The 15,018-nt window shown below is 40.0% G+C and overlaps 1 protein-coding gene across 2 annotated transcripts in view; it reads right to left on the bottom strand.

Annotated features, from left to right (window-relative positions):
- COL24A1 (collagen type XXIV alpha 1 chain) overlaps positions 1-15,018 on the bottom strand; it is a 322,172-nt gene that overhangs the window by 31,954 nt on the left and 275,200 nt on the right. For both annotated transcript variants that reach the window (XM_073643550.1, XM_073643551.1), the window contains exons 41-42: positions 8,534-8,587; positions 93-149 (exon numbers count right to left, since the gene is read on the bottom strand). In XM_073643550.1, coding sequence (XP_073499651.1) covers positions 93-149; positions 8,534-8,587 — 111 coding nt within the window. The remainder of the gene's footprint in view (positions 1-92; positions 150-8,533; positions 8,588-15,018) is intronic.

The raw sequence follows: 15,018 nt of genomic DNA, 5'->3' as shown, positions 1-15,018 counted from the left end.
ACAACCCAGTGATGACTATAAACCTATACCATAGAAGCCTAACAGAAGAGGATATAGCTCCTGAAACAAAAATGCTTTAGGGAAAAACCTACTGGTTCACCTGGGGATCCCTGTGGTCCAATTACAGTATTGTCTTCTCCGGGATAACCCTGCAATGCAAAAATACACTTTTTACTAAAATGTATTACTTTTTTCATTTTTTCTTTTTTTACTTAAAAAAAATCTACAAAAAATCCTGTATTGTCTTGGAAAAGCCAAAGAAATGGGCTAAGCTATATATTTTTTTTACACCAAGTGACATTGCATTTACAGTGGCATGTGAAAGTTTGGCCACCCCTGGTCAAAATTACTGTTATTGTGAACAGTTAAGCAAGTTGAAGATGAAATAATCTCTAAAAGGCCTAAGGTTAAAGATAACACAATTCCTTTGTATTTTAGGCAAAAAATACATAAATAAATTAGATATATACAGTACAGACCAAAAGTTTAAACACACCTTCTCATTTAAAGATTTTTCTGTATTTTCATGACCATGAAAATTGTACATTCACACTGAAGGCATCAAAACTATGAATTAACACATGTGGAATTATATACTTAACAAAAAAGTGTGAAACAACTGAAAATAGGTCTTATATTCTACAGTAGGTTCTTCAAAGTAGCCACCTTTTGCTTTGATGACTGCTTTGCACACTCTTGGCATTCTCTTGATGAGCTTCAAGAGGTAGTCACCAGAAATGGTTTTCACTTCACAGGTGTGCCCTGTCAGGTTTAATAAGTGGGATTTCTTGCCTTATAAATGGGGTTGGGACCATCAGTTGTGTTGTGCAGAAGTCTAGTGGATACACAGCTGATAGTCCTACTGAATAGACTGTTAGAATTTGTATTATGGCAAGAAAAAAGCAGCTAAGTAAAGAAAAAGGAGTGGCCATCATTACTTTAAGAAATGAAGGTCAGTCAGTCTGAAAAATTGGGCAAACTTTGAAAGTGTCCCCAAGTGCAGTTGCAAAAACCATCAAGCGCTACAAAGAAACTGGCTCACATGAGGACCGCCCCAGGAAATGAAGACCAAGAGTCACCTCTGCTTCTGAGGATAAGTTTATCCGAGTCACCAGCCTCAGAAATCGCAGGTTAACAGCAGCTCAGATTAGAGACCAGGTCAATACCACACAGAGTTCTAGCAGCAGACACATCTTTACAACAACTGCTAAGAGGAGACTTTGTGCAGCAGGCCTTCATGGTAAAATAGCTGCTAGGAAACTCTTCTGCTTGTTGCCAGTCCTTAGCAGTAGACTTGTTTGGGCTAAAGAACACAAGGATTGGACATTAGACCAGTGGAAATCTGTGCTTTGGTCTGATGAGTCCAAATTTGAGATTTTTAGTTTCAACCACCCTGTCTTTGTGCGACGCAGAAAAGGTGAACGGATGGACTCTACATGCCTGGTTCCCACCATGAAGCATGGAGGAGGAGGTGTGATAGTGTGGGGGTGCTTTGCTGGTGACACTGTTGGGGATTTATTCAAAATTGAAGGCATACTGAACCAGAATGGCTACCACAGCATCTTGCAGCGGCATGCTATTCCATTCGGTTTGCGTTTAGTTGGACAGTCATTTATTTTTCAACAGGACAATGACCCCAAATAGACCTCCAGGCTGTGTAAGGGCTATTTGACCAAGAACGAGAGTGATGGGGTGACCTGGCCTCCACAGTCACCAGACCTGAACCTTATCGAGATGGTTTGGGGTGAGCTGGACCGCAGAGTGAAGGCAAAAGGGCCAACAAGTGCAAAGCATCTCTGGGAACTCCATCAAGATTGTTGGAAGACCATTTCCGGTGACTACCTCTTGGAGCTCATCAAGAGAATGCCAAGAGTGTGCAATGCAGTCATCAAAGCAAAAGGTGGCTACTTTGAAGAACCTAGAATATAAGACATATTTTCAGTTGTTTCACACTTTATTGTTAAGTATATCATTCCACATGTGGTAATTCATAGTTTTGATGCCTTCAGTGTGAATGTACAATTTTCAAAGTCATGAAAATACAGAAAAATCTTTAAAGGAGAAGGTGTGTCCAAACTTTTGGTCTGTACTGTATATATAGTCATTTTTTGCATTTTAAAAATTACAAAGAAGGAAAATGGGCCAATGCAAAAGTTTGGGCAGCCTTGGAGATTTGTGTGCGCAGATAACGTTTCAGACCTTAATTAGCCTGTTAGGCTAGCACTCTGAGGCCATGGCCCCACTATCAGTATTCGGTCAGTATTTTTTCTCAGGAGTGGAAGCCAAAACCAGGAGTGGGTGATAAATGCAGAATTGGTGACTTGTTTCTATTACACCTTTTCTCTGATTGTTCCACTCCTGGTTTTGGTTCCCACTCCTGAGAAAAAATACTGACTGAATACTGACCGTGGGGCCGTAGCCTGAAAATGGAAATGGTGGAGGCCCACAAAGCAGAAGAAGGCTATAAAAAGATGAGAGCAGCTTGTAGGATTTCTAGAGAGACAAATCAGAACCCCTGCTTGACTGCAAAAGACCTTCAGAAAGATTTAGCAGACTCTGGAGTTGTGGTACATTGTTCTACTGTTCAGAGACACCTGCATAATCACAGCCTTCATGGAAGAGTCATCAGAAAAAAACCTCTCCTGCGTCCTCACTATAAAATTCAGCATCAGAAGTCTGCAAAAGAACATCTAAACAAGCCTGATGCATGTTGGAAACAAGTCCTGTGGATCGATGAGGTTAAAATAAAACTCTTTGGCCACAATGATCAAAGGTATGTGTGGAGAAAAAAGGGCACAGAATTAGGAAAAAGAACATCTCGCCAACCATTAAGCATGGGGGTGGATCAATCATGCTTTGAGGTTGTGTTGCAGCCAATGGCACGGGGAACATTTCATGGGTAGAGAGAAGAATGGATTCAATGAAAGTTCAACAAATTCTTGATGCAAACATAAACCCATCTGTAAAAAAGCTGAAGGTGAAGAGAGGATGAAGAGGATGGCTTCTACAAATGGATAATGATCCTAAACACACGTCAAAATCCACAATGGACTACCTCAAAAGGCACAAGCTGAAGGTTTTACATTGGCCCTCACAGTCCCCTGATCTGAACATCATTGAAAATCTGTGGTTAGACCTCAAAATAGCAGTGCAGGCAAGAAGACCCAGGAATCTCACAGAACTGGAAGACTTCTCCAAGGAAGAATGGATGAAAATCCCTCAAACAAGAATTGAAAGACTCTTATCTGGCTACAAAAAAACGTTTACAAGCTGTGATACTTGCAAAAAAGGGGGTGCTACTAGGTAATAACCATGCAGGGTGCTGAAAGTTTTGCATCGGCCCATTTTTCTTTTTGTAATTTTTAAAATGTAAAAAAATTACAATATATACAGTATATACCATATTTTGCGGATTATAAGACACACCGGATTATAAGACGCACCCCAAATTTTGGGGTGCAAAATAGGAAAAAATGTTTTTTTTTAAATAAAATGGTGCGCCTTAGAATCCTTTTCACCTGGGTGGCAGCGGTGGTGGAGCAGGGGTCACATATACCAGAAATTGGCGGCGGAGGCAGGAGCCGGGCGATGCTGCGGGCCCCGTTCTCAGAAGTCAGCGGAGGTTGGTGGTGGCAGCGGGGCGATGCTGCGAGCCCCAGTGGAGGCGGGGCAATGCTGCGGCCCCGTCCTCAGAAGCCGGCGGTGAGCGGAGGAAAGGCTCCCTATCCCGTACATAGCGCTGTGCTTCGGTAAAATGGCCGCTGGAGCATGCGCAGATCGAGATCTCAATCTGCGCATGCTCCGGCGGCCATTTTATAGAAGCACAGCGCTATGTACGGTATAGGGAGCCTTTCCTCCGCTCACCGCCGGCTTCTGAGGACGGGTCCGCAGCATCGCCCCGCCACCACCGGGGCCCGCAGCATCGCCCCGCTACCGCCACAGCCGCCACCAACCTCTGGGACCCCGATCCGACGCTGCACCCCACAGGTAAAACCGTAAGTTCGCATTATAAGATGCACACCCTTTTTCCTCCCAAATTTGGGGGGGGGTGTGCGTCTTATAATCCGCAAAATACGGTTTAGTTTTAGGCCTTTTAGAGACCATTTTATCTTCAACTTGCTTAACTGTTCACAATAACAGTAATTTTGACCAGGGGTGTCCAAACGTTTACATGCCACTGTAGGTATTGTCATTTATGCAGAAAGTAAAAATCTTATCTAGTGCCCGGCTCTTCCAATTTACTAATTTTTATGAATTACATGTGGGATAGCTACCCCATTTAACCATATCTGTGGGGACACCCATTGAATAACAACACCCAACATTACCTTCTACACTTACAGGTGCATCTCACTAAATTAGAATATCATCAAAAAGTTAATTTATTTCAGTTTTTCAATACAAAAAGTGAAACTCATATATTATATAGTCATTACAAACAGAGTGATCTATTTCAAGTGTTTATTTCTGTTGATGTTGATGATTATGGCTTACAGCCAATGACAACGCAAAAGTCATTACCTCAGTAAATTAAAATAATGAACAAAAAACACCTGCAAAAGCTTCCTAAGCGTTTAAAAAGGTCTCTTAGTCTGTTTCAGTAGGCTCCACAATCATGGGAAGACTGCTGACTTGACAGATGTCCAGAAGGCAGTCATTGACACACTCCACAAGGTCCCAGAGTTCCAATTTTCATTTGGAAATCAAGGTCCCAGAGTCTGGAGGAAGAGTGGAGAGGCCACAATCCAAGCTGCTGGAGGTCTAGTGTGAAGTGTCCACAATCAGTGATGGTTTGGGGAGCCATGTCATCTGCTGGTGTAGGTCCACTGTGTTTTATCAACACCAAAGTCAGCGCAGCCGTCTACCAGGAAATTTTAGAGCACTTCATGCTTCCCTCTGCCGACAAGCTTTTTGGAGATGGAAATGTCATTCTCCAGCAGGACTTGGCCCCTGTCCACACTGCCAAAAGTGCCAAGACCTGGTTAACAAACAACAGTATCACTGTGCTTGATTGGCAGCAAACTCGCCTGACCTTAACCCCATAGAGAATCTATTATAGAGAATCTATGGGGTATTGTCAAGAGGAAGATGAGAGACACCAGACCCAACAATGCAGACGAGCTGAAGGCTGCTATCAAAGCAACCTGGGCTTCCATAACAGCTCAGCAGGGCCACAGGCTGATCGCCTCCATGCCACGCCGCATTGATGCAGTAATTGATGCAAAAGGGGCCCCGATCAAGTATTGAGGGCATTTACTGAACATACATTTCAGTATGACAACATTTCGGATTTTAAAAACATTTTTCAAGCTGTTGTTATAAAGTATTCTAATTTACTGAGATAATGACTTTTGTGTTTTCATTGGCTGTAAGCCATAATCATCAACATTAACAGAAATAAACACGTGAAATAGATCACTCTGTGTGTAATGACTCTATATAATATAGGAGTTTCACTTTTTGTATTGAAGAACTGAAATAAATTACGGTAACTTTTTGATGATATTCTAATTTAGTGAGATGCACCTGTATATACTGCTCCATAAGACACATAGACTGTTGCTTTGCCCACTGCCAGAAATCAGGGCCAAGCCTCAAAAAGGCAATGACCAAATGTATGTATATAGGTTAATTTAAGCTAGCTAGCTTATCCCAGGGCTGGATTCACAGCTACACTGCTCAGCATTTGCTTATGGGCTTTTTCCTGCATCTTTTTGCACAATATTTTATAACATTCCTTCCACTAGCGACCATGGCTTTACAAAGATAGATAATTTTATTGGCACTACTATGTTTAATTTCATTTATATCTTTGAATAAGCAATACGGTTGCATTTGTGAGTAGTATACTGCAAATTTGCAACTCCATATCCATAGCAACAGTGGTTGTGTATATATATATAAGCCCGTTCTTATATGTGAAGCACTGTGATTTGTTTTACCATGTTTTAATGCTGTCTTAATAAAATATTGATTTTTTAAGGTTTAAATACTCGTTTTCTTTTCTCGAGGGACTTGTGTCCCATTTGAGAAGAGTAGGTGTGTTAATGTGAATTGAGTTTAATAACCAGTAACAATTTTCAGGATTCCAAGTGCGGAACTTTGTTGTTAATATAGTAGAAATAGAGCCTGGAGAGAGGAAAACTGGTGAAATATGCAGAATACAAGTCAAACAATTGCCAGAAATGGTGTTATTCCTCATTTATACTCACCGAATAGCTTATTTTGAAAAGTAACTTGAAAAAACTGTTCCGATATTATATACAGTGAAGGAAATAATTATTTAATCCCTTGCTGTTTTTGTAAGTTTGCCCACTGACAAAGACATGAACAGTCTATAATTTTAAGGGTAGGTTAATTTTAACATTGAGACATAGAATATCCCCAAAAAATCAAGAAAATCACATTATAGAAATTAGATAAATGTATTTGCATTTTGCAGTGAGAAATAAGTATTTGATCCCCTACAAACCATTATGAGTTCTGGCTCCTACAGACCAGTTAGACGCTCCTAATCAACTCGTTACCTGCATTAAAGACAGCTGTCTTACATAGTCACCCGTATAAAAGACCCCTGTCCACAGACGCAATTAATCAGTCACATTCTAACCTCTACAACATGGGCAAGACCAAAGAGCTTTCAAGGATGTCAGGGACAAGATCATAGACCTGCACAAAGCTGGAATGGGCTACAAAACCATAAGTAAGACGCTGGGTGAGAAGGAGACAACTGTTGGTGCAATAGTAAGAAAATGGAAGAAATACAAAATGACTGTCAATCGACATCGATCTCGGGCACCATGCAAAATCTCACCTCGTGGGGTATCCTTGATCATGAGGAAGGTGAGAGATCAGCCTAAAACTACACGGGGGGAACTTGTTAATGATCTCAAGGCAGCTGGGACCACAGTCACCAAGAAAACCATTGGTAACACATTACGCCTTAAAGGTTTAAAATCCTGCTGTGCCCGCAAGGTCCCCCTGCTCAAGAAGGGACATGTGCAGGCCCGTCTGAAGTTTACCAATGAACACCTGGATGATTCTGTGAGTTATTGGGAGAAGGTGCTGTGGTCAGATGAGACAAAAATTGAGCTCTTTGCCATTAACTCAACTTGCCGTGTTTGGAGGAAGAGAAATGCTGCCTATGACTCAAAGAACACCATCCCCACTGTCAAGCATGGAGGTGGAAACATTATGTTTTGGGGGTATTTCTCTGCTAAGTGCACAGGACTAATTCACTGCATCAATGAGAGAATGGATGGAGCCATGTACTGTAAAATCCTGAGTGACAACCTCCTTCCCTCCGCCAGGACATTAAAAATGGGTCGTGGCTGGGTCTTCCAGCAAGACAATGACCCAAAACATGATAGCCAAGGCAACAAAGGAGTGGCTCAAAAAGAAGCACATTAAGGTCATGGAGTGGCCTAGCCAGTCTCCAGACTTTAATCCCATAGAAAACTTATGAAGGGAGTTGAAGCTCCGAGTTGCCAAGCGACAGCCTCAAAATCTGAACGATTTAGAGATGATCTGCAAAGAGGAGTGGACCAAAATTCCTCCTGACATGTGTGCAAACCTCATCATCAACTACAAAAAACGTCTGACTGCTGTGCTTGCCAACAAAGGTTTTGCCACCAAGTATTAAGTGTTGTTTGCCAGAGGGATCAAATACTTATTTCTCACTGCAAAATGCAAATAAATGTATCCAATTTATACAACGTGATTTTCTTTATTTTTTGGGGGGATATTCTATCTCTCAATGTTAAAATTAACCTACCCTTAAAATTATAGACTGTTCATGTCTTTGTCAGTGGGCAAAACCAGCAAGGGATCAAATAATCAAAAAAAAAGTATGTGAACTTTTGATCAGGGTCATTTGGATGTTTTTGGCTGTCATTAAGATTTAAAAAGAGAAAACACAGTAGTTTGACAATAAATGGCTTCACCCAACCAGTAAACATGAGTGGAGAAAAAGTTTTTTTGTTATCAATCATATTCTCTGAAACAAGGCCAAGAAAGGAAAAATTCTGACAGGGTATGTAAACTTTTGAGCACAACTGTGTATATATATATATATATAATGTAGATAGGGAAATGAACCCCTGATGACCCATTCCTTTTAAAGATGCACATGCTGGACACAGCTAACATGCTCAGTTATGCCATATGTGATCCACTAAGGAAAATGGCAAAAATGCCAGAATGGCCGATGTCTTCCACCATTGTCACAGAGAGGAATAACAAAATCATTTCTCATCTGATCAGATTTACTACTCCAAGTTAGTGGTGCAGTGAAGAGATCAGAAAAATAAGATGTAAACTACTAACCTCTTAGCAAAGACCACCAGGCTACTTGTCCAACAGAACTAATACAATAGACCTCGGATCAGACCCTAACATAAATCCAAATTCTAGTGTATTGTGTCCATAAGCCCGAACTCCAAGGCAGAGGTATTATCACTGGTGATTTATACTATTACTTATGTTGCAAAGGCACAAACATGCCATGACTTCTGAAATTATACAACTGTGTTACCTTTTCTCCTTTAGGTCCAGGTGGTCCAGGGGGTCCTGGCTGCCCTTGATGGCCCTGAACAGAAATAAATATAGCTTCTAAGTATATATTACCATAAAGTACTGAGATATAAGAAATTTAAGCAAAAAGAGATAGCGGAAGTTGTAATATTTTTCTCATTGTCAATTGCAGGCCAACTGAAAAAAAAATAACCCCTGTACAAAAGCTGGTAAACCTCATAGGTACAGGCAGGCTTGGACTGGCCCACAGGAGAACAGGAGAATCCTCCGGAGGGCCCCCATGTACAGTCCTGCTCATCGTTATTGGCAACCCTTCATTTTTTTCATAGACTGTACAATATCTTCAGAAATAAATGGAAATGTACCAAAGTTATATCCTCAGGATTTTTGAATTAGTGGTCCAAAGTAATGCAACAATGAAACATTGTTTTTTAACTTCCATGTTGCAATTTCAAAGAAGAAACAGAATAAACAGCATGTGCAGCAATATAGGCCCCCCTAATTAATACTTGGTTGCACAACCTTTGGCACTGCAGACAGCCTCCAAACGTTTCATGCAGCCGTCTATAAGCTTCTTTCACTTCTCAGCTAAAATTTTCTCCCACTCTTCCTTTGCAGTTTGTTCAAGTTGTTGAATGTTGTCAGGGTTCTTTTTCCCAATGGCAGATTTCAGCTCACCCTGAAGATTTTCAATGGGATTGAGGTCAGGACTCATTGCTGGCCATTTTTCCTTTTTCAACCATTCCTTTGTACTTTTGGATGTGTGCTTTGGGTCATTGTCTTTCTGAGGGACCCATGATTTTTGACTCAAACTAAGTTTTCTTACACTGGGTAGAACATTTCACTCTAAAATCTCTTAATAATTCTCGGATTTCATGATTCCTGTCATATGGTCAAGGCTTCCAGTACCAGACGCAGCAAAGCAACCCCACAGCATTATGGATCCTCCACCATGCTTAACTGTTGGTAAGATGTTCTTTCCCTTATAAGCTTAATTGCGCCATTTGTAAACAAACTGTTGCTTTGCATTGACAAAAAGCTCTATTTTTGTTTCATCTGTCCACAGAACATTTTCCCAGAAAGATTGTGGTTTGTCAAGGTACTCTTTGGCAAAGATCAGTCGTTCCTTTTTATGTTTTTTTTTTTTCAGCAATGGTTTCTTCCTTGGCCTTCACCCATAAAGCTCTGCTAGATTTAGTGTGCGGCGTATGGTACTTGTTGAAACCATGACCCCAGACTGTTCCAGGTAGGCCTTCAGGTCTTTGGATGTTTGACGTCATGCTTTTTCCACCATTTGCACCAACCTTTGAAGACATCTCTTGCCAATTTTCTTCTTTCCCCCACGTCCAGGGAGGTTCTTGACAGTTCCATGCTTCTTAATAACATTGCGCACTGTTGAAACTGGGATACCAAGGTCTTTGGAGATGGCATTATACACTTGGGAAGTCTTGTGTTTGCTAATAATAGCAGTTCAGATGTCCTCAGACAGCTCCTCTTTCTTCACCATTGTGACAAAGGAACAGGGCCTACCATGTGACATTTTAAAACACTGAAGTCATCATTTATTGGCTAATTCATGTCACATGGGCACGGATAATTAATCACAAGTGAATCTCTTTTGTGATTTAACACAGGTGAGTCAAAATGTGTTTCCATACTAAATTAATATAAAGGTGCCAATACCAGTGTCACAGCAAGCTTTAGGTTTTTCTATTTTTCCCTCCCATTGTTTTTTGTTTTAGATTATTGTTTCTCATTTGCTCTTTTGTATTTAACACGAGTCTCTATACAAAAAAACTGTTTCACTTGATTCATCTTTTTCAGGAGATATTCCACATTATGTACTTAAACTTCATGGGTGACAATAACGATGAGTAGGAATAGGCTCTCCACCTAAATGAGAAGTAGTTGGCACAATAGATTTGTTTCACTATGTACAGACAAGAGCATCATCTCAACATTAATTTATAAAACTTCCCCATTTATTATTATATATAAACATAGGCAAATGTGTGAATGAGGGTAATGTAATATTTGCATGTAGCTGAACAGTGGTCCACCAGAATCAATGTTACTGGTGGGCCTTCGGCACCCCTGCCTGGCATTGGGTACAGACCTATATATCTGGGACACTCCATGAATTCTGCAATTTTTCCTACACTTCATCGATGTTTTTCAATTTGACTAGTTTTCCCTCTTTCAGTCTGCAAATTTGACTAATATGATTATGAAGAAATTTCTATAATGGTGAGCCTTCTGTGTCAGGACAGGGCATTAATAAGAGATCCAAATTTTATCATAATCTATTTATCATCTGTGGAGTGCAGATGTAGAAGGTCTAAGGATCCGATTCATTATTGCATTTGCGCTTTTTTTTTTTGGTCTGGTTTTTGGTGTTTACGCCTGTTTTTTATTTGTGCCTAATTCTTCTTAATCTCTTTTTTATATGTGTGTCCCTTTGTTTTTAGTTTGCCAGTGTGGAGGGATTTTGGAGTTTCCAGATATTTTTGCCTGATTCAGCATTTGCATATTTCCAAAAGGTAGTTATTTTTTTGCACAAATGTACTCCAGCCCTGTCCAGAGTCGTTTTATGAATGCCTGATTTTTTTTTTTTTGCACAATTCTTACAACATGTTACTAACTAAAAAATCACAAAATAGGTTAAAGACAAAGGGGGCCAACTCATCAAAGCTTTTGCACCAGTTTTTTTTTTTATTTAAGTGGCAGAAAAAAAATTGGAAATTTGTAGATTAAAAAAAAAATTGTTTATGTCGCTATTTTTTGATAACATTTGATTTTTTGGTTGATGGAGCTGTGTGAGGACTTGTTTTTTGTGTGTTGTGCTCACATTTTTATTGATAGAATTTTGGGATACATATGACGTTTTGATAGCTTTATTCCATTTTTCGGCAGAGCAGCAGCGACCAAAAAACTGAAATTCTTAGCATTATTTTTTCTCTTAAAAACGATCGACTTAACAAATGCAGCAATGCCACATTTATTATTATTTATTATTATTTTTTTGTTTTTTTATTTTTAAAGGAGAAGAACAAAATGATTCAAAGTTTTTTTGTTTGTTTTTTCATATTTTTAAAAACTTTTTTTAAAATGTGTTACTTTATCTTTTAGTCCCTTTAGGAGACTTGTACATACAGTGGGTATGGAAATCAACAAAAAACTGGGATCCAGCAACAGACATCCAAATGAAAATCTGTAGATCCAGGGGATTACACGTTTCGAACAAAAATGTCCTTAGTCATGCTATGACTAAGGACATTTTTGTTCGAAACGCGTAATCCCCTGGATCTACAATTTTAACAGCATGATTTTAACCCCTTTACCCCCGAGGGTGGTTTGCACGTTAATGACCAGGCCAATTTTTACAATTCTGACCACTGTCACTTTATGAGGTAATTACTCTGGAAAGCTTCAACGGATCCCCCTGATTCTGAGACTGTTTTTTTGTGACATATTGTACTTCATGACTGTGGTAAAATTTCTTCGATATCACTTGCGTTTATTTGTGAAAAAAACGGAAATTTGGCGAAAATTTTGAAAATTTTGCAATTTTCAAAATTTGAATTTTTATGCCCTTAAATCAGAGAGATATATCACACAAAAGAGTTAATAAATAACATTTCCCACATGTCTACTTTACATCAGCACAATTTTGGAACCAAAATTTTTTTTTGTTAGGGAGCTATAAGGGTTAAAAGTTGACCAGCGATTTCTCATTTTTCCAACAAAATTTACAAAACCATTTTTTTTAGGGACCACATCACATTTGAAGTCACTTTGAGAGGTCTTTATGACAGAAAATACCCAAAAGTGACACCATTCTAAAAACTGCACCCCTCAAGGTGCTCACTAATTGATTCGTAAAAATGAAAAAGTGAAAAAAAAAACACTTTTTCATTTTTATGAATCAATTTGTGAAGCACCTGGGGGTTCCAAGTGCTCACTATGCATCTAGATAGGTGCCTTGGGAGGTCTAGTTTCCAAAATGGGATCACTTGTGGGGGAGCTCCAATGTTTGGGCACACAGGGACTCTCCAAATGCAACATGGTATCTGCTAACAAATTGTCGGCTCAAATTGTTAGCGGACCCGAGAGTTTATTTTTTACGCCGTTCCTCGTGCGGTATAAGTGATTAGACGACTTTATTCTTTGGGTCGGTGCGATTACAGCGATACCAGAATCATATGGGGTTTTTATGACTGACAGCTGTCACACACTAAAAGACGCATTTTTTGTAAAATCTAGTTTTTGCATCGCCATATTTTGAGAGCTATAATTTTTCCAGATTTTGGCAGACAGTCATGTGACGGCTTGTTTTTTGCGGGATGAGTTGACGTTGTTATTGGTGCCATTTTCAGGCACGTGACATTTTTTGATCGCTTTCTATTCCGATTTTTGGGAGGCAGAATAAACTAAAACCAACAATTCAGGAATTTTTTTTTTTTTTTTTATTCTGTTCCGCATGTGGTAAAATTGATAAGGCAGCTTTATTCTTCGCGTCAGTACGTTTACAGTGGTACCACATTTATATCGTTTTTCTATGCTTTGCACTTTTACATAAAAGCAATTTTATAGAAAAAAATATTTTTTAGCATAGCTTTATTCTGAGAGCTATAACTTTTTTCTTTTTCGGCTGATGGAGCTGTATGGCTGCTTGTTTTTTGCGGGACGAGATGACGTTTTCAGCGGTACCATTTTTATTTATATTCGTCTTTTTGATCGCGTGTTATTCCATTTTTTGTTTGGCGGTATGGTGATAAAGTATTGTTTTTTGCTTCGTTTTTTATTTTTATTTTTTACTGTGTTCACTGAAGGGGTTAACTAGTGGGACAATTTTATAGGTCAGGTTGTTCCGGACGCGGCGATACCAAATATGTGTATTTTTATTGTTTTTTTTTATAATAATATTTCTTGATGGGTACATTTTATTTTTATTTTTGGTGGATTATTTTTTTTATTTTTTTTTTATATTTTTACAATTTATTTTTATTTTTTTTTTTCACTTTCTGATAGTTTTTATACTTTATTACTTTGTCCCACTATGGGACTTTCACTTTTTTTTCTCTGATCGCCTGCATGGCACAGGAATGCAGCACCATCCCTGTGCCATGCAGGCTGTCAGCGCTGGACAGGGAGAAGATTGCTTGGAGATGCACTGCGCATGTCCAAAAAATCTTCCTGCTGTCTGGTGACCCGGATGTTGTCATGACGACATCGGGTCGTCATGGCAACATCCTGGAAGCCACGGCAGACAGCGCTGGAAGCCGGAAGAGGAGGTGAGTATCTGCGATCACCTCCCCTTGCCACCGCAATGCTGTGATCGACTTCGATCGCAACATCGCGGGGGTTAATGTGCTGGGAGCGGTGCAGGACCGCTCCCTGCACATAGTACTGGGTGTCAGCTGAGACAATCAGCTGACACCCGGCGGCGATCGCGCCCGCACAGCCTGTATGCGCGCGCGATCGCCATGACGTACTAATACGGGTCTGGCTCTTAAGTCCCAGGGCACAGACGCATGTTAGTACGTCCAATGTTGTTAAGGGGTTAAAGGAATTCTAATAAACATGAAGTTTTAACACATATTCAGATTTTCATTTGGATGTCTGTTGCTGGATCCCTGTTTTTTGTTGATTACCACAGCCGCTTTATCCGAGCACCATCCTGGAGTCCACACCCAAAGCCACAGGAATTCATCTAATGGTGAGCTGAAAAAACACTTTTTTTTCTTTATAGTGGGTACGGAAAGTATTCAGACCCCTTTAAATTTTTCACTTTTTGTTTCATTGCAGCCTTTTCTCATTAAAGTACACTCTGCACCCCATCTTGACTGAAAAAAAAACAGAAATGTAGAAATTTTTGCAAATTTATTAAAAAAGAAAAACTGAAATATCACATGGTCATAAGTATTCAGACCCTTTGCTCAGACACTCATATTTAAGTCACATGCTGTCTATTTCATTGTGATCCTCCTTGAGATGGTTCTACTCCTTCATTGGAGTCCAGCTCTGTTTAATTAAACTGATAGGACTTGATTTGGAAAGGCACACACCTGTCTATATAAGACCTCACAGCTCACAGTGCATGTCAGACCAAATGAGAATCATGAGCGCAAAGGAACTGCCCAAGAAGCTCAGAGACAGAATTGTGGCAAGGCACAGATCTGGCCAAGGTTACAAAAGTATTTCTGCATTACTCAAGGTTCCTAAGAGCACAGTGGCCTCCATAATTCTTAAATGGAAGAAGTTTGACCAGAAGTCTTCCTAGACCTGGCCGTCCAGCCAAACTGAGCAATCGTGGGAGAAGAGCCTAGGTGAGAGAGGTGAAGAAGAACCCCAAGATCACTGTGGCTGAGCTCCAAAGATGCAGTAGGGAGATGGGAGAAAGTTCCACAAAGTCAACTATCACTGCAGCCCTCCACCAGTCGGGCCTTTATGGCAGAGTGGCCCGACGGAAGCCTCTCCTCAGTG

This window comes from Phyllobates terribilis, unplaced genomic scaffold, assembly GCF_046119375.1.
Source record: "Phyllobates terribilis strain yellow unplaced genomic scaffold, ASM4611937v1 Scaffold_8__6_contigs__length_399053987, whole genome shotgun sequence".
Classification (NCBI taxonomy): Eukaryota; Metazoa; Chordata; class Amphibia; order Anura; family Dendrobatidae; genus Phyllobates; species Phyllobates terribilis.
This window is presented reverse-complemented; position numbering and strand designations above follow the sequence as displayed.